General features: G+C 40.0%; 1 protein-coding gene across 5 annotated transcripts; it reads right to left on the reverse strand.

Moving 5' to 3' along the window:
• Nucleotides 1-297: 297 nt before the first annotated feature.
• SELL (selectin L) lies at nt 298-27965 on the reverse strand. 5 transcript variants are annotated; one of them, XM_055582194.1, is made up of 9 exons: nt 27836-27965; nt 26755-26836; nt 25101-25487; nt 23576-23683; nt 15345-15530; nt 13299-13484; nt 11347-11478; nt 6927-6945; nt 298-1627 (listed from the first exon to the last, which is right to left on the reverse strand). In XM_055582194.1, the coding sequence occupies exons 1-9, from the start codon at nt 27836-27838 to the stop codon at nt 1609-1611; spliced, it is 1122 nt and encodes a 373-aa protein (XP_055438169.1). In that variant the 5' UTR covers nt 27839-27965; the 3' UTR covers nt 298-1608. The 5 variants fall into 5 exon arrangements, 1 of the variants encoding a protein (XP_055438169.1); XR_008714891.1 differs by lacking the exons at nt 6927-6945; nt 11347-11478; nt 13299-13484; ... (3 more) ...; nt 26755-26836; nt 27836-27965 and adding an exon at nt 4897-5168; XR_008714892.1 differs by lacking the exons at nt 6927-6945; nt 11347-11478; nt 13299-13484; ... (3 more) ...; nt 26755-26836; nt 27836-27965 and adding an exon at nt 3867-3995.
• Between the last annotated feature and the right edge of the window lie 27 nt (nt 27966-27992).

Consider the following 27992-nt stretch of genomic DNA (forward strand, 5'->3'; position numbering starts at 1 on the left):
GTGCAGGCTGTACCCTGCACAACTTTGAAGGATTTATTCTAAGCTACATGAATGTGAATGGCACATCCTCAATCTATGGTGCACGTCATGCAGAATTGTTTGCAACAGCCCTGACATAACGCAGAATCTGAAGTGGCTTTGACAAAGGAAAATGTAATCATTATGAAAAAATGATTCTCATAATGTGTACAAGTTTGTATGAAAGATGTATAGGCCATGGTGCAAGGAGTATTTCCAATGAGTTTTTAAACAGGAGCCTATTCTCTTATAAGAATTAAGCCCTTGACATTAGATGAGTATCTGTATGGGTCATAACATGCCATGGAGAAAGAGTTTGCTGCAACTGATTTTCACAGTACACTGTATTCTCTTTCTGATTTATTTGAATGCACATTTACTAAGCATCAAGTTATGAATTAGACATTCCAGGGACATGGCACAGTGTCTGCCTAAAAGGGGGTTAGAAATTCCCTGGGGAGAAAACACACTTAGGATTTAACTTAAAAAATAACAAACTAGGTAATATTTTATTTAAAAAATTGTATTTAAGTACAAAAAATGCATGTTACTAATCTTGCAGTAGGAGGCCAGGAAGGGGAGATTTCCAGTTTGGACTAGTTAAGGATTAGTTATGAAAACAGTGGTAAGGGTGGGGGATGCCTGAGATGAATCAGAAAGAGTAGATAGAATCAAGGTGGATACATAAGAGGATTGAGGGTGAGGAAGGAGGGGCATTTCAACCATGAGTCAAGACATCTCTTTCCTCTTGCTTTAGCTCTTCTGTATGACATCAAAGAGATGCCTGCAGCTGCCATTCTAGTGATGAGTGGTCATAAGAGAAACATCTGGATGGGGCTAATAAAAAAGAAACATTAAAAGCCCGATCCAAAAATAATAAAAAAAAATAAAACCAACAGTGCAGGCTTTTTCTTCTCTTCTTTTGTTTGGTGCTCATGAGCTGCTATATGTGGAAATGAGCCAACTGAAGAGAGATGGCTGAAGAAGGCAGGCGACTGGAGGCAGTTAAATGGGACGGCCTCTAATTATAGAGGCTGGGGCTACACTGCAAATAGGACTTTTCCTAGTTGGAGTAGATTCCCAGTACTACTCGAGCTGGAAAGCAAGGATAACACCATTTTATGAACTGCCCCCACAGTACACTGGAAGGACTAGGGAGATAAAGTGTGTTCTATAACAAAAGTGAGCCTATAGTTGCATATGTATCAAATTTTCACTATATTTAAAAGTATATGTCATCAGGTACAGCATGGAATTGAAGCTGGAAGCCAGAATCAAGAGAGAGAATGAAATCAGTGCATTTATATTCCATAGTAATCCTTTTTCCTGTGGTCTTGGTAGTCCATGGGAAAAAAGAATGAAAGGCTGAGCTATTAAACTCGCTGCTGCAGGCTGAAAGTTGAGGGATGGGAGAGGGAACAAAGCGGGAACAGAAGGAGCAGCTGGTCATGTTGAAAACTCTTCAGATATGCTGGGAGAGACACACTTCCTCTTCAGTGTAGAAGATGCCACCAGCAAAACTTCATGAGGGGATTTGAAGGATCCACTGACACTTTCATATCCGAAGAATTTTCTTTCAGAGCAGGTTGTTTAATATGCATCAACCGTGCTGAATGAAAAACCAGAGAAAATAAACTCAGAAACTGAAAAACTGAAAAACTTAAAGTGTTGGTGGTAAAGATAAATTGTCACTAAAGGTCAGAAGTAAAGGAACTCCATATTTCAGATGAGTTACAAGATGCAAGACATTCAATGAGGCACAGGAACGAGAAGTCAACCCCAAAGCCACGCTTCTCATCATTTCAGGTGCTTACCACCCAGACATGGTGCTAAAACACAGACCCTGTTCAGGTCTGGGGGGACCTGAGATTCTGCGTTTCTAACGAGTTCTTGGGTAATGCTCAAAGCAGCCAGACCTCAGAACCCACACGGAGAGAAATTTCGACGATATAGACTTTGTCTTCAGATCTAATGAACATGAAGGGCATTTTGATAGAATTTGAACAGTGGAAAGTCAGAAACGTAGAATAAGACATGTTTCAATGGAAAGAAAAATCAGAGAGAATCGAAACTCATGAAAGGTAGTACAATAGTGATTCTGAGGTCCTGATGCTGGTGGGATATGGTTTGAGGAGGTGATTAGTTTTGTGAGAAAAAAAACTGACACTTGTGTAGGTGTGAAACAATTGTCTTATTCTTGGAAAGAACAAGGGAGAACCAAATAGGGTAAGTCTTAATAACACCCTTCAAAAGAAGAACCAGATTCCGAGACTCTGCTCTCATGATGAACTGCCAGGGTAAACCACAGTTCAGCAGCTGCAAGCATGCTTGCCAATTACAGAGATAAAAATGTTTCTGAAAACAAAATTTCACGTATCCCCCCCCACCCCAACCCCCCACCTCTGAGGTTGGCATCGTATCTTCCTGTGTATCTTGGGTGTAGCTTTTACCAGGCAGAATTTAGACACTAGAAACCAAATGAGGTGATAAACAGAGCCAGTTTGCAGAAGAGTCAAAATAACCCAGCAAGAATTGAAACCACAAATGCCCTAAGAGTCAGTCATTCACCAACCAAATGCTAATAGGGATTGGCACAAAGGACTATGCAGGTTAGCTCAAGGACTTAAAACTGATATGCGGTGTTGTGTGTGATAGTGTTCACTTCACCTTTGGCTTGTTTTAGAAACACATCCTACCTCTGCCACCCCACCCTTCCTCAGTGTCATCACACAATGATTTCAGTGCAAAAAACTTACAACACTGGGGGAGGAGGGTATCTGGGACTTATTGTGTTGGTCAGAAAGTTCGCTTAGGTTTTTCCATAAGAACTTTTTATGGAAAAACCCAAACAAACTTTTTAACCAACCCAATACAACTCCAACCTGGGTGTCAAGAGACCTGAGTTCTAGAAGAACAGATGTTAAGATCTTCGGATCATGATGGGTGACCTAGATCATGGTCTTTAGATCTAGATGGGTGCAAATCTCAGCTCTGCCATTTATTAAGTGACCTCAGGTAGTTAAGTTCATTGGCCCACCACTTTAAAGTGGAAATATTAATAGTACCTACATTCACAGGCTTGTAGGCAATCTTTAATGATGTAAGACATATAAGACACTCAGAACAATGCACAGCATGGAATTAATGGTTGATAAATGTCTGTTATTATTGTAACTAACTCTGTCACTAATTCAGGCATTGTAAGAAAGATATTTAATAAAAAGGGAAATAAAAAATTCTAGAAACAAATGACAATGAAAACATGATGACCGAAAGCCTCTGGAATGCAGCAAAAGCAGTTCTAAGGGGGAAGTTTATAGCAATACAACCCTACCTCAAGAAAAAAACAACAACAACAAAAAACGTCAAATAGAACCTAACTTAACACCTAAAACAACTGGATAAAGAAGAACAAAGAAACCCCAAAGTTAGTAGAAGGACAGAAATCATAAAGATCAGAGCAGAAATAAATGAAAAAGAAAGTTAATTAGCTCAATTATCAAGAGAGTATGAACATCAAAATCCTTTCCATAACTAAAACTCTATGATTGTATGGTCACTCCGGGAGTTGGTGATGGACAGGGAGGCCTGGCATGCTGCGATTCATGGGGTCGCAAAGAGTCGGACACGACTGAGCGACTGAACTGAACTGAACTGATGGTCACTTTGGCCAATAAATTTGAAACATCCCAAGGTATCTGGGCAAATAATTCTTCTCTGCTAGGTCCTTCTGGAATGTCTGGTAAAGCATTCAAGACCTGTGTTGATGGAGCAAACCTTTCCTTCCAACTTCTGTTCACTGCTCCTGTTCACAGCCCACACTGTGGGCTCCAGGCAGCTCTACTCACTGGCCCCTGAAGGTGCTTCCAGAGTCCCAGGACCATGCCATTTACATCAGTTCCTCTCCAGACTGCCTTCCCTGCTTTCTGTCCATACCCCTAAATCCTATCTTTCAAAAACTAACCCAGGTTCCAGCTTCTCTATAAGGCTTTCTGCAATCACCATACTTCTGTATTGAAGAAGTCTTGTCTTCAATATAGAGTTAATTGACTATTACCATATTCTGCCTTCATTCTTCTGATTTTTTTTCCCTATATTTGTTAACTTTCTCAACCCACTCCAGTATTTTTGCCTGGAGAGTTCTATGAACAGAGGAACCTGGCAGGCTATAGTACATGGGGTGGCAAAGTCAGACACGACTGAGCTGTCACTCCTTCGCGTTTCAACTGGATAATAAACTCCCTGAGGTCATGCATAAGGATTTACTCCTCTTGGTACCTCAGTCAAGGCTAGTATTTCCCCAGCACACAGGTGTTTTAATAAACAGCTATTGATTGGTTTGTTGTAAAAACCTGTGAAGCACTTAATATGGCAATTAGCTTAATATGGAACTTCACTTAATGCTAATACTCTTTCTGCCAGCATCTCTTTCTGCCCCTCAAAGACATCTGAAAAATCGATCTGCTTCCATCTAGTGGCAATTAAAACACAGGTGGTTCCTGTGGCCAGAAAAGACTTTCACTCATGGGTGTGAGCATGAAAAAAATCTTTCTATCTTGTGGATTTCCTGCCCACGGAGATAGGGAGGTCAGCCTAGAGAAGGGTCAAGGACTCCCATCTACATTATCTAACGGGAGACAAGGAGGGCAATAAAAGAAACTTCATGGACCCTATGTCCCCATCCAGTTACCCCTCCTGACTCTCTCATCTCATCTCCTTCCAGCCAAGTTTTATAAAAGAGATGATGTATATATTCTGCCTCTACGTTTTCATCCCCACTGATTCCTCAACCCCTGGCTATAGGACTTGCATCATGAGCTCAACATTGAAAACAATTTCCCCACTGATACCCTTATATTATATCTAGTAGAAACTTACTGGTTCTCCTTGCAGTATTTGAAATCATTTTCATTTCCTGCTTTCCTTAGGATCATGACCCCATACTCTCCTCATTTTCCTTCTACCTTTCTGGCCACCTCTCCCTGTTCTCCTTTACCTTAGCTGACGTGTTGATATTGACCTTCCTCTGGCTCCTATCCTCTCTCCCCTATCCTCTCTCCCACATCCTCTTCCATCTCACACTGTACATACTCCCTTCCATTCTCACAGTGTACATACTCCTTTGGTGACTGTACGTGTTCCTAAGATATGGTTACCTCCTATAATGTGAGGACCTCCAGATCCATTTCTTCTGCCCCAAGGTAGCCCCTTTGGGGCAGATAGAACCAACGGACTGTGGTTGAACCACAGACACCTAAACCTTAACAGGTACAAAACTGAACTCGTGATCATCACCTCCAAAACTTCTCATTCTTTTGTGTACCCATCTCAGTAAATAATAAAACAGAGATGGTAACCATCCACCAGATCCCAGATCAGAACCATGGCAACTTATTTGAGTCTTCTCTCTCTCTCTCAGTCAATTAATAATCATAGTCAGTTGCTTCTACCACCAGTTATCTCACAAGCTCATCCTCATTGCTATTGCCCTAGACAGGCATCATTGGCTTTAACCTAATAACTTCTAATGCCTCCAAAACAGTTCTTTGCCCTCAGACTCACTCATCTCCCATGTTTACAAACTTTTATGGATAGTGATCCTCCCAAGATGCAAATTTCAGCATGACATTCACCTGCTTCAACGCCCTGTTAGTAACAACTCAATGACCTCAGGATTAAGTCCATACTCCTTTGTATGGCTTATAAATTACTTTATAATAGCCTCTGTTGCCTTCTGTCTCCCCAGGTTTTCTTTTGTACCCTAAGCTACAGCTCAGTAAACTACTAAGAACTTCTCAATAACAATCTGTGGTTCGTAGGGTGGTTGCCTGAACAAGAAACCAGCCTCCTCAGGGACCATCTTGCTTCATTTCCTCCAGCATTTGAAAAGGAGCCCAGTTGTCTGGCTTGGCACCTAGTCTGTCACCAAAGTCTCATCTCTGTTGTTCGTTTGACTTATACTTTCCTTCCTAAAACTTCAAAGTAAGTCACCAAACCCTGAAACTGAGAAATGTTTTGTTGTCTTCATTTCTGCCAGGTGGGGCCTTGTATTTTCATATGTGTGTGTTTTTGCAATTGAAGAAATCTGAGATTCAAGACCAAATCAAACAACTTCCCCTTCTTTGGGGGAAGCTGTAGGTAGAATTAATGCTCCCCACCTTTCCCACATTTCTGAAGGTCAGTGCTTATCAGAGGTCTTTTACCCTCTTGTGCTAGGTGCTGCAGGCTCAGGGTCTGGAATTATACCATTTTCTTAGAACCTGGGATTCATTAGTTTTTCAATAAATAAATCCTTGTTGACTTGATTGTTCACTGAATACTATATTTACCATTGCCCTCATGTTCAGTTGGGATAAGAAGAAAAAAAACCATAATACTTCCAATCCACAAAGAAAATTCTGAAGCAATCAGAAAAAGCTGTCTTTACATAAACTGTCCCTTCTTAATAGGTTATTACTTGTTCATTCATTCAGCTCCATTAGCACTGAAAAACCTGACAGCTATTAAGGAAGGTTAGCAGATTTATTACTTTGTCTGGAAACTTCATTTGGATGAGATCCCATGTAAATAACTGTGTGCTTGCGTGCTCAGTTGCTCAGTCATGTCCGACTCTTTGCAAAGCCACAGACTGCAGTCCATCCGGCTCCTCTATGTTAGTTTTCAGACAAGAATACTAGAGTGGGTTGCCATTTCCTCCTCCAGGGGCTCTTCCCTACCCAGGGACCAAACCCACGTCTCTTGCGTCTACGTCTCTCACATTGGCAAGAGCATTCATTATCACCGAGCCACCTGTGAAACCCATGTGAATAACTACTAAGGAGTTAATGTTTCTAGCTATAACAGGAAGTATCTTACAGAGGTAGAGAACAGATCAACAGATGTAGAAACTTCTTTCTGATCAAACTTACCTTCTCCGAGACTTTTTGCCTAAAAATAGAAGAGAAAAATGGTATCAGCAGAAATAGGCAATTTCACTATTTTTCACTTAGAAGAGAAGGGAGATTCCCTGTCTCAAAACAGTTTTTTGAAGAGTCTTATGTTAGGTGGACCTCATCGGTATCTAAGGGGATTTGAGGTCCTGGCTTAATGTTCTCATTTGAGCTTTGGTAGTTACTCATTCGGAACAGACCGATTAATGCAGATGCTTCTTAGAGCACCATTTCATCCTTGGTGCTGCTCATAAAGACAGAAGGCTAGTCTGAACTGTCTGATGATCAAGGCCCCATGTACCCATTCTTGTGTTTACCCATTCTGATCTGCCATCCCATCCTACCTACACAGTCTTCCCTAAGAGAGACAGCTGCAAATACTGTAAGAATATGTATCATTACACCTCATGTCATCTTCCCTGTGAGAATAAGCAAGAAAAATTTCACTCAGGTCTCAATAGTATGAACTACACACCTCATCTGTGTAACCATTGTGTTCTTATCTTACAAACATACTGAATAGCATTACTGCTTATGTGTCCTTCTTTGGCTGGCTGCAGGAAAACAGGTGTATCTGAAACCTCTTTGTCCCTGGCTCTAACTTATTTGTGGTATTCTAAACCTTGACCTCCTTTTTCTTATTTTTAAACTAATTTTAATTTGCTGTGTTGAATGCATTTGAGAAATTATCTTATATTCTTTTTGAAAAAAGGAGAGTATAAATAAGTGAATGAAACTGCAGGGTTAGGCTCCAGAGGAAACAAAAGCAAAAAATGCTTTTTGAGGAGGAAAAATATCACTAGGAGGCAATGTATTTCTGTGACTGTTAAGCTGGAACATGATGAAATCTGAGTCTGGGTCCCTTTTTGCCAACTTAAGTGTATCTTTGAATAACTAGTTATTCTCTCTAAGTTACCATTTCTTTATCTGTGAAAGAGGCCGATAATTGTTTTCCTCATTGAGTTGATAAAATGTACTCAAAATATTTAAGCCAGGGCCTAGAGCATAGACAGTGCTCAATTCTTGTTTTAAACTTTTAATTAGTTCTTCCAAAATTTAGCCTGCCAGTGACATGAGCCAAAAGCATTTGAGCAGGGAGAAATAAATGAGTGAATTTCAGATTCTGTTCATTTTCATACAAATATATTTTTCTCTCAGGAACAATGAAACACATAACAATACATGAGCAAGAAGCTGTTCCTATTGAGAGAGTTTCTTTTTCAAGAAAAAGGGAACTAAGGGGCATCTGTTCAGTTTTGTGCCCAATTCTCAGCCTGTGTGTTGGTTCAGGTGGAAAATTCTTCTGTTGGGGGGCGGAGGAGGAGAAAAATAGAGCCTCATTAATCTGAAGACCAGTGGTTTTAAGGGGCATATTTTGATGGAAGTCTGATCTCTGACCCTGGCCCCTGCTGATATGAAATTTTAGAGATATAGTCTAAAACAGCATTGCCTCAGTTTCCTCATTTACTGAATAGGGCCAGTGATGCTGACTAATCAGAAAATGATGACGCTAGGAGAAAATATATATATATTTCTCGACAAGCCCATACACAGGGAAGCATGTTTCTGGAGCCCACCTTTACTCCTTTCTTAGGAAAAAAATAAAGGAGCTGAAGTCTGAATATTAAGAAAACTCAGGCAGGGGCCAAAGTACAGGTTCAGAAGATCTATCTGACGACAGGATGGGGGTCAAGACTCTGGTCATTTTATTGTCTACTCTGCTCAAAATATTCACTTGTCCCTTTTTTCCAGCTTTCAGAACCCCGAAAGCCTATATACAATTCTCAGATTGATGAATACTGGATGCAGGCAGATTTATTGGCTTTGACCTTTCTTATACAGGCATCAGCTCTATTGTTTTAGAAAAGCTCTAGGGGCTTAACCTGGAAATCTATCCATCATTTATAATCATTGTCTCTAGAGGAAAAACATTTCTTTTTCCAATAACTAACAGCTAAAAATTTTTAGAAGATAAAGTCCCTTGAGAGTTAGCGATATCAGAAGGCATTTCACCAATGAGGACGACTGAGTGTGAGACTAAAGATGCCCTGACTTCCCTACAAAGTCAATGATCTCACAGGGCTTCTGTTCACTTATGCTTTTTGTTGGCATAACTGTAACTAGCCTAACTGCCCGTTATCTATTTCCTGTTTGCCCCACACTGATTCCCACAGTGGGGGCACGAAGTTTTCAAGGTATCAGTTTGAGATCTTGTACAGAAATGACTCCAAGGTTAAAAAAAAAAAAATTAAAAGCAACCCCACTGCTTTCTCACCACCGGTTAGAACACAGCCTTGGGTAGAACCTGCCTCCTGCACCCCACTACTAAATACACACTTCAATTCTGTTTTTTTTTTTATTCCACTAGCACTTATTGAAATATTTAGTCATTTGGGAATATCTCCTTACTAAGGAAGCTTCCAGCCCCACTGTCCTTAGTGGTTATTTAAATAATAGCCCTCTTATCCCAGAGGGCAGAGCTTAACTACCCCATCTATTCTCTACCACCTCACTTCTGCCAATGTCATCCAAGGAAGGAGGAAAGAAAGGATGTTTGTGCGACTGGCTTTCAGTCTTAAGGGAAAGGATAATCAACAGTAGGAGAAAAATCTCATTCTTCTCTTGCCTTAGTGTAATATTTAAGTAAATATCATAGTACTATAAGATGATGGGATACAGTCTCAGCTGAAGTTGCAAAAGCAGGAGCAGAGACCCTTTAACTGCTCAGGACTCTTCACTTTACAGTTAACGAAGTTCTTGCACATCAGGAGCACCCCCTTCCATTATGTTTCTGGGTTGGTTATAAAACTGATCTAGTACCCTTGGTCTGGGCTTCCCAGGTGGTGCTAGTGGTAAAGAACCCACCTGTCAATGCAGGAGATGCAGGAAATGCAGGTTTGATCTCTGAGTTGGGAAGGTCCCCCAGATAAGGGCATGGCAACCCACTCCAGTATTCTTGCCTGGAGAATCCAATGGACAGAGGAGCCTGGCGGGCTACAGTCCATGGGGTCGGGTCACAAGGAGTCAGACACGACTGAAGCAACTTAGCACACAGGCACCCTTAGTCTTCAATTTTGAATGAAAGATCAGATCATACCAGAAGACCACTAGGGATTGGCAGATAATATTCCTGCAATTTCCAGTGAGAATGGGTGGTGTAGCACTCTTTACATACTATATTCATGGAATATAATATATCCTAATTAATTTGATGGAAGTGAAATTAAAATGTCACTCAATTGACCCCATAGAGGTAACACAGAGAAGTTGGTTAGCCATTGTTCTGAGGTCCTTGATGGCCCCTGAAGTTGAAGCAAGGTTATCTTTAAATCTGCCTAATGTCTATATTCGTCATAATCTTGAATGTTTCTGCCTGATGACTTTGGCCAAATGTGGAAGCACATACCCAAGGCTTGCCTGACTATGGGCCTATAACCAGCAGGTTGGTTCCACTTAAGGGTTTGGACACACTCAGAAGGGCAGTGAGGGGAATGATGCTTCTGTTCTTCACTGATGGTGTTTTGCCTACTATGCTAAGCAACAGACACTAACTTCTTGAGGCAGCCCTCCTTATTATCTTTTCTTTTCCAGTCCAGAGTGGAGGGGAAGCATAAGTATGGGGTGCATTTGGTTAAACCTGTGACCTTGGTGAATAGACACAGGGAAGAAAATGTGGGGACTTCCCTAAGGGACAATGCAAAACTCCCACACATTAGGAGCCAGACAGGTGTCTGCCTCTTGACAAAGTTAGGTATATGGGAACAGTGCTTTGAAAACATTGTGTGCATGCTCAGTCGTGTCCGACTCTTTGCAACCGCATGCACTGTATCCCACCGGGCTCCTCTGTCCATGAGATTCTCCAGGCAAGAACGCTGGAGTGCATTGCCATTGCCTACTTCAGGGGATCTTCCCTATCTAGGGATCAGACCTGCATCTGCTCCATCTTTGGTGGATTCTTTACCACTGCACCACCTGGTAAACCCTGTGGGACATTAAATTCACTTCCTAGTAGAATTGCACTGAAATCAAAAGCATGTGGGCTCTTTTAGGACCAGTTCACACAATTCTTTTTTTTTTAAGAATTAAATAATAGCAAAGAACCATTACAATTTCTCATTTGTCTGTTAATACCCTAGCAAGATGTTCAGGTAGTAACAGGTGCTTGAAGATAGTAGGCATTTTAAAAAGACTTGTCAGATGAAAAGGAAAAATAAGCCAACTTATTGTAATGAAAGTGTATACTGGGCTGCTTCATGCATTTCTAGGGACTGATGTTTATAGAACCCAGAACTTGGTATTCTGCTTTAGTCAAAGCTCTCATACTTAATTTTCTGTGGGTTTGCACATTTTCTTCCACTTGAAAGTTGTATTATTTTTACATGAAGGTAAACTCACGTACTTTTTTTTTTTAATCTCCTTGCCAGCCAAATGATAAATGCCAACCCAGAGAACGCGGTAACCATGACTGCCACCGGGATGAAGAGGGGGTTATAATCACTCTCTTCGTTTATTGAGATAGTCCTGTTTATTTCTGAAAGAGAAATCAGTAAAGCATTTAGATGAGGCCACAAGCATTATTTCCTTAGTGCCTTTTCAAAACATTGAACTTTCTTCCTCCTTATATCTTCTAATAATTGTCCATTTGATGCTATTAGACAGATGAGAAAACTGGCCTGGGAAAACCCATGATGAGTGTATAGCAGAAGCAAAGACTAAACTAGGTTTTCTGGCTCAATGCCTACAGAATCTCAATCCTCAGATTTGTGAGTCATAGAATTCCTGGGAGATGTACCTAAATATTTTGGTAAAAAGTGGTCATCATTGTATTTAGCTCCATGATCTTGTTCACTGCCTAGGACTCAAACACAGAGAAGAACTAAAAAGTCTAGTACGACTACAGAAAAAATAAAACCAGTGATCTGAACCAGGTAACTTTTCAATCAAAGCAAAGTGTTAAGGCTTTGAAGCAGCTGTGCAAACACAGGCACATAAAATTACATGCCAAGGACTTGCACTAATTTGTCTTTCAAATGCTGTAGTTGTACCATTTCCCTCTACTTTCTTCACAAATAAATAAAAGGATACATCTATATATCCTCTCATAAGGGTGAACTAAGTTCATGTGGGGAACTTTATTGAAAAAATACTGATACGAAAAAATTTATCTTCTGATACCACCAGTTGAAGAAACTTACTTTTGCATATTGGCACAGGGTCTGACTGTCCCTTATTCTTCACATCACTTTGATGAATCCTTTCAAGGTGTTTTCATCCCCGCACCCAAATGTATAATGGAAAGGAGGTGCAATTGCCAGAGGGTTGTACCTATGGACTGTAGGAGGTTAAGGAGGCAGACACTAGCCCAGCCCTTAAAGGTAATGCCCCATAAGCCTGATGTACAGTCCTCCTCTAAAGACCCCATGCCACCTCCCCAACTCCCTACCCTACTTCCTGGCCCCAGACCACAGAGAGATCAGCTTCTCTGTGAGCTTCTACAGATCCTGCCACTTAAGGACTGCTGACATGGGATGAATTGGGAGAGTAGCACTGACATATTTACACTACCACGTGTGAATAGATAGCTAGTGGGAAGATGCTGTATAGCACAGGGAGCTCAGCTCAGTGCTCCGTGATGACCTAGAGGGTGGGATGGGGGTGGTTCAAGGGAGGCTGAGAGGGAGGGGATATGCGTATACTTAGAGTTGATTCATGTTGTTGTAAAGCAGAAGCTAACACAACATTGTAAAACATTTACACTCCAATAAAAATAGAGCCTTTAAAAAAGACAAAAATAAAGAATTCTTTCATTGGTGTAGTCTTGGGGCAGACGTGGGTAACTATTCTGTCAAATGCTAATTGAACATGGATTAATATAGCACCTATTGCCAGGCGCTGTGTCATGGGGAGGGTATACAGAGATGAGGAAGACACAGTTCTTCTTATGCACAGACAGATTTGGGAGGAATCAACCTTGTGATCATGGAGAAGTATCCGTTACTTTGAGAATTAGGTGATCATTGGTGACTTTTGTGGAGACATTTTAGTAGACTAACAGAGAAGTGAGATTGTACTGGAGTAGAAAAATGGATAAGAAATAAGTCAGTAGAGACAGTGAGTTTAGATGTTAAGGGAGGAGGAGTTGAGAACTGGCTGGAAAAAAAAGCAATAACTGTCATTGAAGGAAGAGGAAAGAGCAGCCAAGGATTTTATGGTAAATCAATGTGTATGAATTTATTTTTAAGCTACATATGTCTTAGCAACAAAACTTAAAAGTTTAATTTTTTTCCCACCATCTGCTTATTCATCAAATACCTCTTTAAGTCTTGAACAAAGTGGGCCAGACTTACTCACTTTGACATCTTGGACTAGGGCTGGACCAATTTCCAGACGATCCACAGATAGTTTTTTTCTCCCCAGTTAACTCAGCTTCTTCTGAACAACTGAAGGTGCATGTGGAGGAAAAGCCAAAGTCGACAAAGGGGTGATTACAGTCCATGGTTCCCAAATCGGGTTCTGTTAGAGGCTCACATTGAATCACTTCAATGAAAAAGAAAAAAAAATCAGTATTTCTGAGCAGAGACCCTCTGTGAGGAACAGCTTTTAGACAAACTGCCTAACTTAACTGGGGAACCATTGACATGAATCTGCTGCTGCTGCTGTTGCTGTTAAGTCGCGTCAGTTGTGTCCGACTCTGTGCGACCCCATAGACAACAGCCCAACAGGCTCCTCTCTCTGTCCCTGGAATTCTCCAGGCAAGAACACTGGAGTGGGTTGCCATTTCCTTCTCCAATCATGAAAGTGAAAAGTGAAAGTGAAGTCGCTCAGTCGTGTCCGACTCTTAGCAACCCCATGGACTGCAGCCTACCAGGCTCCTCCGTCCATGGGATTTTCCAAGCAAGAGTACTGGAGTGGGGTGCCATTGCCTTCTCCGGACATGAATCTAGACATTTCTAATTTCTAGAAATTACTTCTGATGATGCTTCCAGGCTTTCTTGTCTTGAGAATAATGGAGAGTGGTGAGTCAGAGGTAGAATGAGGAGAACCCAGAACGCCCATGGTGGGAGAGGAGCAGGGGGATTGGGGAGAGAAGGGGAGAGCTGGCTGTTCCATGTTGCTTCCCCAGCCCTGGCAACTCTCTAGCTCTTCCAGAAGCACCATGCTATGTGGCCTTGGCCTCAAGAGCTCTTATGGTGCATTATCAACGAAGACAGAGAATTTCCTGCCTTTTACCTGTTCTAACATCAATCCAAGAAGTTTTGAGAAACACCCCCATTCTCTGAAGCAAGTCCCTCAAATTTTGTAAAATTTAGCAGGTTGGTCAATTAGTTCTATGATTTCAAAAATGATTGAATAGTGCTTTTGGGAATTAAACCACTTAAACTAGTGAGTCAAAAGCATAAAGGTTGAATATGTAACCAAAACTTCACAAGTTTAGGTACCACCAGTTTTTTTCCCCTAAAGAGATGATCTTGACAGTAAATATGAAAAAAAAAAAAAAAGAAAAAAACCCCACAATGTTTCAAATGAAAAAAAAAATCAAGAGATTGTATGTTTGTTTTTCACAGAATTTGGTATTGTCCTGAGAGTTCATGGAAGAGGAAAGGTAAAACATGATTCTAAGAATAAACCAAATAAAACAATCAATAAAGACCTCTAACCCCACCACCCTGCAATAAGGAAATTGTTTGGTGTCAAGCGGGACACCACACAGAGAAGGCAATGGCACCCCATTCCGGTACTCTTGCCTGGAAAATCCCATGGACAGAGGAGCCTGGTCGCTGCAGTCCATGGGGTCGCTAGGAGTCGGACACGACTGAGCGACTTCACTTTCACTTTTCACTTTTATGCACTGGAGAAGGAAATGGCAACCCACTCCAGTGTTCTTGCCTGGAGAATCCCAGGGATGGCGGAGCCTGTTGGGCTGCTGTCTATGGGGTCGCACAGAGTCAGACACGACTGAAGTGACTTAGCAGCAGCAGCAGCAGAACACCACATAAAATCAGTGTTATTGAAAGGGGAGAACAACCAAAATTCAACAGCAGTTCAGCAAGACTAATTATTCCATAGCAATGAGAAAAATAAAAATAAAATAAAAAATACAGTATAACCACACTGTTCTGCTGAAAATTATATGTGCATGTGTGTATATATATATATATATATATATATATATATAGTGACGTAGTCACAGAGATAGTTGGTTGTTATTTTTTGTTTGTGGTTTTTCTTTTAAATTAGAAAAATAACACCTTTGAAAAGTATCACGGTAAAATCTAAGTTAGGTTAAATTATGTTTCAAAAGAGGATATAGAATTCTTAGTAAGGCTCCACCACATTTTCTTAGTTTATAAATCCAGGATTCCCACGATAAAGCCTCTGGTATGAACACAGGCTCACCTTGACAGGTTGGTTCTGGAGATGACCAATTTCCAAATGGTCCACAAGTGGTTTCTTCAACCCCAATTATGTCTGTTCCCTTAGAGCAGTTGAAGGCACACTGCGACATGAAGCTGAAGTTTCCCAAAGGGTGAGTACAGGCCATGGTACCCAGCCTTGGGGCCTCCAAAGGCACACACTGAGTCACTTCAATGAGAAAAGAAACAACACTCAACAGAGTTAAGAGGACCTGATGACCGGGTTTGAATCTTAGCTCTGATACTTGAAAACCAAGTATCTTTAAGCAAGGTGATTTAATCCTTCCAGCTTTAGGTTCTTTATCTATAAAAGAGGGATAATGATAAATGTATTGACTTCTCAGAGTTTGGTAATTAAATAATTTAATGCAAGTCAAGGATTTATTTATTTTGTGTGTGTGTGTGTGGTGTTTGCTTCCTTTTTCCAAGGAGAGAAAATACTGATAATCTGTAAAGGAAAATTTCTATACTTATGTTGAACCTGCTTTACATTTCCTAATCTTCTAAGATTAAATAATTATTAATAGAATTCAGATTTTCTTATATGTGCCTTTATATTCTTGCTCCTAAGTCTAGTGCCCTCTCTGCAGTTCTCTTCTCCTTTAACACTTGGATCAAATAGCTTCTTCCCCAAAACCTCTCCCCAAATTGCATTTCCTTTCTAGGATTTCAGTAGCCCTTTGTTTTACTACATTTTTTTTTAATTTTATTTTATTTTTAAACTTTACATAATTGTATTAGTTTTGCCAAATATCAAAATGAATCCGCCACAGGTATACATGTGTTCCCCATCCTGAACCCTCCTCCCTCCTCCCTCCCCATTCCATCCCTCTGGGTCGTCCCAGTGCACCAGCCCCAAACATCCAGTATCGTGCATCGAACCTGGACTGGCAACTTGTTTAATACATGATATTTTACATGTTTCAATGCCATTCTCCCAAATCTTCCCACCCTCTCCCTCTCTCTCAGAGTCCATAAGACTGTTCTATACATCAGTGTCTCTTTTGCTGTCTCGTACACAGGGTTATTGTTACCATCTTTCTAAATTCCATATATATGCGTTAGTATACTATATTGGTGTTTTTCTTTCTGGCTTACTTCACTCTGTATAATAGGCTCCAGTTTAATCCACCTCATTAGAACTGATTCAAATGTATTCTTTTTAATGGCTGAGTAATACTCCATTGTGTATATGTACCACAGCTTTCTTATCCATTCATCTGCTGATGGACATCTAGGTTGCTTCCATGTCCTGGCTATTATAAACAGTGCTGTGATGAACATTGGGGTACATGTGTCTGTTTCCCTTCTGGTTTCCTCAGTGTGTATGCCCAGCAGTGGGATTGCTGGATCATAAGGCAGTTTTTTTAGGAATTCCAGTTTTTTAAGGAATCTCCACACTGTTCTCCATAGTGGCTGTACTAGTTTGCATTCCCACCAACAGTGTAAGAGGATTCCCTTTTCTCCACACCCTCTCCAGCATTTATTACTTGTAGACTTTTGGATCGCAGCCATTCTGACTGGTGTGAAATGGTACCTCATAGTGGTTTTGATTTGCATTTCTCTGATAATGAGTGATGTTGAGCATCTTTTCATGTGTGTGTTAGCCATCTGTATGTCTTCTTTGGAGAAATGTCTATTTAGTTCTTTGGCCCATTTTTTGATTGGGTCATTTATTTTTCTGGAGTTGAGCTGTAGGAGTTGCTTGTATATTCTCGAGATTAGTTGTTTGTCAGTTGCTTCATTTGCTATTATCTTCTCCCATTCTGAAGGCTGTCTTTTCACCTTGCTAATAGTTTCTTTGATGTGCAGAAGCTTTTAAGGTTAATTAGGTCCCATTTGTTTATTTTTGCTTTTATTTCCAATATTCTGGGGGGTGGGTCATAGAGGATCCTGCTGTGATGTATGTCAGAGAATGTTTTGCCTATGTCCTCCTCTAGGAGTTTTATAGTTTCTGGTCTTATTAATCCATTTTGAGTTTATTTTTGTGTATGGTGTTAGAAAGTGTTCTAGTTTCATTCTTTTACAAGTGGTTGACCAGTTTTCCCAGCACCACTTGTTAAAGAGATTGTCTTTAATCCATTATATATTCTTGCCTCCTTTGTCAAAGATAAGGTGTCCATATGTGCGTGGATTTATCTCTGGGCTTTCTATTTTGTTCCATTGATCTATATTTCTAACTTTGTGCCAGTACCATACTGTCTTGATAACTGTGGTTTTGTAGTAGAGCCTGAAGTCAGGTAGGTTGATTCCTCCAGTTTCATTCTTCTTTCTCAAGATCGCTTTGGCTATTCGAGGTTTTTTGTATTTCCATACAAATTGTGAAATTATTTGTTCTAGCTCTGTGAAGAATACTGTTGGTAGCTTGATAGGGATTGCATTGAATCTATAAATTGCTTTGGGTAGTATACTCATTTTCACTATATTGATTCTTCCAATCCATGAACATGGTATATTTCTCCATCTGTTAGTGTCCTCTCAAGTCAAGGATTTAAAGTCTGGCTCATAGGACACTTTTAATGAAATATTAGCTAATCTGCATGGAAACAATCTTATTATCTTTGGCATTACCTGGACAGAGAACTTTCAAATGTAGACAGGTTTAAGTGGGAATGACCAGCTCAGTTTGGAAACAGTTGCCACATTAGAGACCCTAAGTATGCTAGAGTGTTGGAAGTAGGAGGTTCAGAGAAACACTGGGTATCCATAACTGTCTTCTTTACAATGGGGGAAGATAAAAGCTTTCAGTTCAGATCAATTCAGTTCAGTCGCTCAGTTGTGTCCGACTCTTTGCGGACACATGAATTGCAGCACGCCTGGCCTCCCTGTCCATCACCAACTCCCGGAGTTCACTCAGACTTACGTCCATCGAGTCAGTGATGCCATTCAGCCATCTCATTCTTTGTCATCCCCTTCTCCTCCTGCCCCCAATCCCTCCCAGCATCAGGGTCTTTTCCAATGAGTCAATTCTTTGCATGAGGTGGCCAAAGTATTAGAGTTTCAGCTTCAGCATCAGTCCTTCCAATGAACACCCAGGACTGATCTCCTTTAGGATGGACTTGTTGGATCTCCTTGCAGTCCAAGGGATTCTCAAGAGTCTTCTCCAACACCACACTTCAAAAGCAGCAATTCTTCAGTGCTCAGCTTTCTTCACAGTCCAACTCTCACATCCATACATGATCACTGGAAAAACCATAGCCTTGACTAGATGGACCTTTGTTGGCAAAGTAGTGTCTCTGCATTTGAATATGCTATCTAGGTTAGTCATAACTTTCCTTCCAAGGAGTAAGCGTCTTTTAATTTCTTGGCTACAGTCACCATCTGAAGTGATTTTGGAGCCCCCAAAAATAAAGTCTGACACTGTTTCCACTGTTTCCCCATCTATTTCCCATGAAATGATAGGACCAGATGCCATGATCTTAGTTTTCTGAATGTTGAACTTTAAGCCAACTTTTTCACTCTCCTCTTTCACTTTCAAGAGGCTTTTGAGTTCCTCTTCACTTTCTGCCATAAGGGTGGTGGCATCTGCATATCTGAGGTTATTGATATTTCTCCTGGCAATCTTGATTCCAGCTTGTGCTTCTTCCAGCCCAGTGTTTCTTGTGATGTACTCTGCATATAAGTTAAATAAGCAGGGTGACAATATACAGCCCTGACATTCTACTTTTCCTATTTGGAACCAGCCTGTCATTCCATGTCCAGTTCTAACTGTTGCTTCCTGACCTGCATACAGGTTTCTCAAGAGGCAGGTCAGGTGGTCTGGTATTCCCATCTCTTTCAGAATTTTCCACAGTTTATTGTGATCCACACAGTCAAAGGCTTTGGCATAGTCAATAAAGCAGAAATAGATGTTTTTCCAGAACTCTCTTGCTTTTTCCATGATCCAGCAGATGTTGGCAATTTGATCTCTGGTTCCTCTGCCTTTTCTAAAACCAGCTTGAACATCTGGAAGTTCACAGTTCACGTATTGCTGAAGCCTGGCTTGGAGAATTTTGAGCATCACTTTACCAGTGTGTGAGATGAGTGCAATTGTGCAGTAGTTTGAGCATTCTTTGGCATTGCCTTTCTTTGCGATTGGAATGAAAACTGACCTTTTCCAGTCCTATGGCCACTGCTGAGTTTTCCAAATTTGCTGGCATATTGAGTGCAGCACTTTCACAGCATCATCTTTCAGGATTTGGAATAGCTCCACTGGAATTCCATCACCTCCACTAGCTTTGTTCGTAGTGATGCTTTCTAAGGCCCACTTGACTTCACATTCCAGGATGTCTGGCTCTAGGTGAGTGATCACACCATCGTGATTATCTGGGTCATGAAGATCTTTTTTGTACAGTTCTTCTGTGTATTCTTGCCACCTCTTCTTAATAGCTTCTGCTTCTGTTAGATCCATACCATTTCTGTCCTTTATCAAGCCCATCTTTGCATGAAATGTTCCCTTGGTATCTCTAATTTTCTTGAAGAGATCTCTAGTCTTTCCCATTCTGTCGTTTTCCTCTATTTCTTTGCACTGATAGCTGAGGAAGGCTTTCTTATCTCTCCTTGCTATTCTTTGGAACTCTGCATTAAGATGCTTATATTTTTCCTTTTCTCTTTTGCTTTTCACTTCTCTTCTTTTCACAGTTATTTGTAAGGCGTCTCTAGACAGTCATTTTGCTTTTTTGCATTTCTTTTCCATGGGGATGGTCTTGATCCCTGTCTCCTGTACAATGTCACAAACCTCATTCCATAGTTCATCAAGTACTCTATCAGATCTAGTCCCTTAAATCTATTTCTCACTTCCACTTTATAAGGGATTTGATTTAGGTCATACCTGAATGGTCTAGTGGTTTTCCCTACTTTCTTCAATTTAAGTCTGAATTTGGCAATAAGGAGTTCATGATCTGAGCCACAGTCAGCTCCCGGTCTTGTTTTTGCTGACTGTATAGAGCTTCTCCATCTTTGGCTGCAAAGAATATAATCAATCTGATTTCAGTGTTGACCATCTGGTGATGTTCATGTGTAGAGTCTTCTCTTGTGTTGTTGGAAGAGGGTGTTTGCTATGACCAGTGCCTTCTCTTGGCAAAACTCTATTAGCCTTTGCCCTGCTTCATTCCGTACTCCAAGGCCAAATTTGCCTGTTACTCCAGGTGTTTCTTGACATTCTACTTTTGCATTCCAGTCCTCTATAATGAAAAGGACATCTTTTTTGGGTCTTAGTTCTAAAAGGTCTTGTAGGTCTTCATAGAACTGTTCAACTTCAGCTTCTTCAGCATTACTGGTGGGGCATAGGCTTTAGGAAGCATCTAAGCCTGGATTCTGTCTTCACTATCTCTAGCTCAGTTCCAGAACTTTAGTTCTTCTGATTTTGACAGTCCTCTGTAGAAAGTATGTCTACTTCCTTTCTCTGACCAGTGGCATAATAGATTAAATTAAGACTTGGAATTCAGTCTTCATATTTTAAGTCCTGCCACATCATTTAGGCAAATATTGAAACTCTTGTGTCTTATTCCTTATCAAATGTGAGCCATCAGTTTAACCTTGTTCTTAAGAGATCAATGAAGAATTGAAGGATTAATTCAAGAAATTAGAAGAATTTTAATATTTTCCATCTACAGTACAAGTCCAAATGAAAGTCACTTATTTGTCCAATTCAGTTCATGCCCACAAGCAGGTGCCTAAGTCTCAATCTTACAGATACAGTGATAAATAAAATACTGACTGATCTCAAGTTTCTGTCAGTCTGCTGAGGCATACAGACAACTAAATGGATGATTTCAACAAATGTCAGATAAATAAGAAACAAATATGTGGAGCTATTGGAACACAGAATAGGGATGCTTAGCCTGTCTTGGCATCCAAAGAAAACTTCTGGATAGAAATGGTCCCTGAACTGTTATCTTCCAGTTGAATAGGTATTTTATCCATGTGCAAAATGTGGAAGCCATGAGCAAGTCAATGAGCTACAAAGAAATATGGTAAGTGTGGAAGACTACAAGCATTTTAATGTTAAAACTAGGAGGAAAGAGGAGGCAGGGGATGATGTGAGATGAGATTAGATAGAAAGACAGGTGCTAAGGCAAAATGCCCCTATCTTTTCATCAGTTTAATGAGTATCTACTATATATCAAGCATTATTCTATGCCTTGAGGATTTCAGAGTTCAAATTTCATCCTATAGGACAAATGATAGGTAGAAATTAAATGGTGGGTGGCCACATATGTGTGATGTTTACTTGATTTTTTAAATTGATCAGACTGCCTATAGTATGAATAATATATTTGAGGGGAGCTAATTTAAAGATGTGGAACTCAGCTCAGAAATTATTGCAATAATCTAGGAAGAAGATAATGAAGGCAATAGTGTAGAGTTAACAAGTAGAAGACAAGTTGGAGAAACATTAAGTTATAAAAATGAGTAGTGTGTTACTTTGCATAAATGTAGGAGGAGGTGAGAGAGTTTTATACCAGGGTACCCATATAAATGGTGGTACCACACACTGAGATAAGGAATACAAAAAGGAAAGCTGGCTGGGGAAAATTGATTTTTCAATATTTGGGGCATACCAAAGATTATGCTTAGCATATTTGGAGTTCAGGGCTGGAAACAGATTTGTCTGTCCAAAGCTCACATAGATGTGTGCTTCCACAGACGTTTCTAGGTTTGACCAAAGGGGACATGTAAAGTGAGAAGAGCAATGGATGAAAGATGGAAGATAAGAAATAGCAATAAATATATGGGCTTGAGTAAGTGCCCATGAAGAAACCCAAGGAGAAACAATCATAGGTAGAAAGAAAACCAAGGAAGAGTTGTATGATGGAAACCAAGACAGAAAAAAAAAAAAAAAAAAGAATAAAATGTTCAAAAAGGAGTGAAATGGGCATGTTGATGATAAAATAATTTTTAAAAATTTAGAAATGGAGTGAATATAAAGTATTGGATAGAAGTCAGGGCTTAGGAATTGAGTGAAATGAGCCAGATCTGTTCCAGTTGGTTGATCATTTAAATTTGTTTGGCTTTAATTCCTTATTAATTGCAAACACTGCTCTTTTCTTATTATAATTTTCTATTTTATTCACCAGATACTTCAAATGTAGTTTTGAAACTCCACCAATATCAATCAAAGGACTTGAAGTTTTCTTTCAGTAGTGAGTTGACTAGGTCAAAGACTCCATGTCTTTCAATCTATGTATTCTTTCCTTTCTGTTTCTACCACCACGACTCAGAATGATTTCAGTGGACTCCTAATGATGCTTTCCATCATCACATCTTCTCTCTTTTTTGTTTTCCAGTCCATCTTATGCACTGCTTCTAAGATAATTGCCCTAAATGCTGGTGTTCAGATACTAAGTGGTTTCTCACTATCAAATAAAGGCTAGAGACTTTTATTAGGCAGTTTTCAGTCTTCCCAGGCTTCCTCCAGCATATCTGGCTTTCCATCAGATTAAATTATAAGCATGTGTAATTTCCACTGTGTGCATGCTCAGTTGCTAAGTCATATTTGACTCTCTATGACCCCATGGACTCTAGCCTGCCAGGCTCCCCTGTCCATGGGATTTCCCAGAGAAGAATACAGGAGTGCGTTGCCATTTTCTCTTCCAGGGTATCAAACCCCCGTCTCATTTCCTGCATTGGCAGGCAGATTCTCTACTGCTGAGCCATCAGGGAAACCCATAATTTCCACTAGTTAACTGTAAATCCTTTAAAGTAAGAATCTGTAATAGATTTATCCTCATCCCCTAAAATGCCAGCCAATGTATTGAATTTATTATTATATTTTCTGACAGATACTATATATCATTATGTGAATTTTTATTTTTGGTCTTGCCTTTGTCATGATCTTGAGGATAATGTAAAACGTAAGATGGGTGACTCAGCCTCCTAATGATAAATGGTATTGTTTCTTTCAGATTCAGAGTTCTAATGAATCCAACAAGCTCACTAGCTTATCCATTCCTTAACAGCCGGAATCTATCAGGCCTGATTCATGATTGTAATCCTTACAGCTTTTATTCCAATGCCAATGCTCTTGTGGCATTCAAAAGGACTTGTTGAGAAGTGAATTGAAACTTCATGCTGACTTATGAAATCTTTACGGAAAAGTAACAATATTGTGCAAGCATGGCCTACTGATCAAAACTTCTCATTTCTCAGAATGGCTAGTATCATTTTCCCCCATAACTTCCATAAACTATAATACTTTACATAGGAAGAAACAAAGAAACAAAAGCAGCTTACCGAATTGACACTCGGACCCGTAGTACCCCAAATCACAGTTGCAGGTGTAATTATTGATGACTTCCACACATTGTCCATGGCCGCTGCATGACCAGGGCTTACAAGAAGCTTTAAAGGGGTCAGAAATTATTTTTAGATGGGTACTTTTTTAATACTCCTAGTCATTTCTTTAAATATACACAACTTTTTGGCTGTGACTATTTTAACAAACAGGGAAAAGTATATTTGTACATTCATACCATTTTTGCATAAAAACCATATCCTAAAATTTTTATTTATACAATATAGTTGTCATACAGCCATAGACATTTGTTTTTAGAATGAACTTACTGAAGCTGATACTCTATAACATTCAGGGGAAACAGCGATATACATTGAAACTCTTAAAATTTCTTTTTGTTTTGTTTTTGAGGCAGTAAGTGGATTAAATGATAACCTGACCCCAATCACTTCCGTAGTATGCTTGGCAATCCCTTTCATCATAGAAAGTACTGAACAAAAATTAGAGTCTGAACTTACTGAATTAGTACGCACATGCGTGCTCAGTCGTGTTAAACTCTGTGAGCCTACGGACTGTAGCCCATGAGGCTCTTCTGTCCATGGAATTTTCCAGGCAAGAATAGTGGAGTGGGTTGCCATTACCTACTCCAAGGGATCTTCCCGACCCAAGGATTGAACCCGAGTCTCCTGTGTATTCTCCACTGGCAGGCAGATTCTTTACCACTGAACCTCCTGGGAAGAAGCCCTGCTAAATTGGTAGAGAGTCCAAGTGAACAAGAGATTGAATGAATGTTTCACTGTTAAAAATAACTTGGAAAAATACTGATTACTTTTGAACTGTCACCATTGTCTCTACAGAAATTTTCACATACCACAGATAATGAAACACTGCAAAGTTTCATTACATAGAATTCTGTAAGATTAGGACTCCCCAGATGACTCAGTGGTAAAGACTCTGCCTGCCAATGCAAGAGATGCCAGAGACGGGGGTTCGATCCTTGGGTCAGGAAGATCCCCTGGAGGAGGAAATGGTAACCACTCCAATATTCTTGCTTGGATAAGCCCATGGACAGAGGAACCTAATGGGCTGTATAGTCCATAGGGTCACAAAGAATGGGACATGACTGAGCACTATAAGATTAGGCCAAAAAGGAAACATGTAGCATCAAGTCGCCTACTTCATGAGGGAGGAAACAAGTGATGTGAGCATCAGCTCTTGGCCCTCTGCTTCCGCTTCCCTGCCTTATTATCAGGGACACTCACTGTCTAGCTCTTCCTCTTTACTTTCCACATGGATTTGTCATCTTAATGTAAACTGATTCAGGCATAAGGATTTTGGGCATAGGGCCTAGTCTCACCCACCAAATATGCTTAGAAGTGACATGATTCAAGCTTGTTTAGAGGACTGGCCTATTTCAGAATGCCCTAGCAGCTGCTCTGTGGTCCCAGGTTCCCATGGGGTTAGCACGTTCATTCTCTGCACTCTGCCCTCCCTGAGCAGTGCAGCAGTCTGGTCAGTCCCTACCTGTGTAGCAGAGGGCTGTCTTTGCTTTGTGGCAGGCATCATCATTCCATTTCCCCGAGTCTTTGATCCTCTTGATATAGATTTCCACACAGTCCTCCTTACTCTTCCTGTTGTTGGGCTCCCCTTCACCCCAGTTCTTTGCTTCTTCAGTGAGAGATTTGTTGGTTCCCACCCAAGTCCACACCCCTTCTACTTTCCGGATTCCAATCCAGTAGTAAGTACGGCTGAAGGGAAGCGTCTTATTCAGGTATTCGATCTCTCCCTTGTTTTGTATGGCAACTAAATCTGTGTAATTTCCCCTGCAGAATGCTCTAGCCTTTTCCCAGGGCATGGGTCTTTTAGAATAATGGTAAGTCCAGCAATCGGTGCCACGATGAGCAAAGAAATCTGAAAGACATCAGTGTGAATTGTGTAGCTGCATGGTTATAGCTGAAAAGAACCTAGAACTAATTCAAGCTGAGCCTGACATTTAGAGACGAGGAAGCTGACACCTCAGGAGGGTAAGCTACCTGCTTGAGGCTGTGGAATTAGTCATCTGCATATCTGAAGTAGAACCTAGAACTTCTAGTCCTAATCACTTTTCACCATAATATGGAATACTTTTGCTCATAGCTCTATTTTAGATGAATTTGGTGGCTTTCTAGATTTATTTTCATAAACTAGTTTTTCTCAAAAATTATTTCCAGTAAAATTTAACCAACATATTTTAGAAATTCATATTTCTTAGTGGCTCTCAGTCATTTAAAGTTAATTTCATTATAATATCATATAACTCTAAAATTTACTGCCTACTCTTTTATTCTGGGATAATTTCCTAAAGACCAATATTTATGTTTCTAAAGGTGAAGTAAAATAAGAACAGAAATAATGGCACACTTTGAAGTAATCTCTTTTATATAAAAAAGATAATGTTTTACCATAAAAGAGCTGCTTCTGGGAAAACAGACAGTCCAAGCCTTATATACAAAATAGAAAAAGGACAATTTACAAAACCAGATGAGGTAGGATTATGAAACTGATTTTAGATTTTGTTATACACACAAAGATACTCAACTGATGGTGTTTAATAATCACATGGGTGCTTCAAATATGAGGGCTTTGAAGAAATCAAAACAAACACATAATTACACAATGACACTATAGTAATACATGCCATTCTAAGCATGGTGTGATCTAAGTGAAACGCTATTATAGCACAAGGTTCAAGTTTTCGCGGCCATCACCATTTGCTGAGTTTTCACTGTGTAGGGCAAATACTATGGAGAAATACCAAAGAAAACACAGATTCAATTTTTACAGTTTTCTAAGGACTCTGAGCAAGGAATAACAGATGCAAAGAATACATAATTAATCTTGATCAAATGAAACATATATAAAATGTACAGAGAACTGGGAAACAGTTATGATTAAGGAATAAATAATGTCATAAAATAAACCCTGCAGCAAAGGTTGGGTCAAGGCTAGGAGTTCTCTGGGGAAGGAAATATTAAAGGTGAAAGGAAGAAAAGAGATGTTTGCAGAAAGGGTAGAATTAGCAGCTATCTACCTAATACTTTTACCTGCCACTTTACCTATGTACACTCAGTAGATACGTACCCAAAACTGAACATATGTTTTTTTAAAAGTTCAGCAATTTATAAAAATCATAACATACCACAACAGAGCATAATCCAGACCCACAGTTTAAAGACATTCCATAAGCCGCTCTGAGCATTTTGACATTTCCATGGACGTAGCTGCAAATAGAATACAAAATTTTACTCAGATTTATACTCTAAATCACCATTTTACAGGTACCTTGAAGAGGTACTTATCACTTTCTCAAAGTTCAAAGTGTAACACATATGCGTACTAACCTTGTCTGAGGTAAGAGATTTCTCAGACATGGGTGAACAGGTAGAATTAAATTTGCCTCAAAACTGGTGTATAGTTGGGTTTTTTTTTTTTCTCCTATTCTAGCCTCAAGTTGCTATTGCTGCCGTTCTGATATTTTTTTTCTACATTTCAGTAACTTTTTGCATCTACTTATCTGCTGAGCTGTCAGATAAAGCTATGTGATAGTACATATATTTTTTAAGTGTTCTTTGGTCCTTAATTGGAGAAGAAAATGGCAACCCACTCCAGTATTCTTGCCTGGAGAATCCCATGGACAGAGGAGCCTGGCAGGCTGCAGTCCATGGGGTTGCAAAGAGTTCCACACGATTGAGCAGCTAACACTTACATACTTAGTCCTTAATGAACTATTAGTGTCTAGATTTAATATTAAAATCTCACACTTAACTATGATGGGTCAGTACTCCAAATTCCTAAAAGAATAAGGTAACCAAACAGACACTACTGAAAGAAAGGAGTTCATTTTTTCTCAACTAAACAGAAATACATTTTGAGCAACTCAAATGACAAGACCATAAAGTTTCTTCACATCTTTACATCATATTTTCTGAAATGTTTCAATTCTCAGATAGTGCCAGTGTTCAGGCACAAGAGTGCCAATTTCTGCAAGATAGTGGTACTTCTTCAGGAACCCTCAGTAGAGACAAGTCAAGGAGAAGAAATCAGCACACGTGAGAAGAGAGATTCTAGGAACACTTTTTAATTTAGACTCAGCAATTTTAGTTTTGGATTTTTTAAACCAAAAAGTAAATGTGCTGCTTCTTGTCCTTTGCCACCTGCCTCTGCATCCCAAGACGAGGTTCTGTCTGAGCATCTGACATATTTTAGGCTGAAAAGCTTACCATGGCTTTGCTCCGTCCTTTTGTAGTCCTTCAGCCTCTCAGCTCAGCACCACAGGTCTGTGGATCCTTGCCCAAGGCTGGGTGTGCAGGGAGACTGCACTCACTGTCCCCAGAAAGGCTTACTTTCTTTCATATCTCTAACCAAGGCTCACACCCT

This window comes from Bubalus kerabau, chromosome 5, assembly GCF_029407905.1.
Source record: "Bubalus kerabau isolate K-KA32 ecotype Philippines breed swamp buffalo chromosome 5, PCC_UOA_SB_1v2, whole genome shotgun sequence".
Taxonomy (NCBI): Eukaryota; Metazoa; Chordata; class Mammalia; order Artiodactyla; family Bovidae; genus Bubalus; species Bubalus kerabau.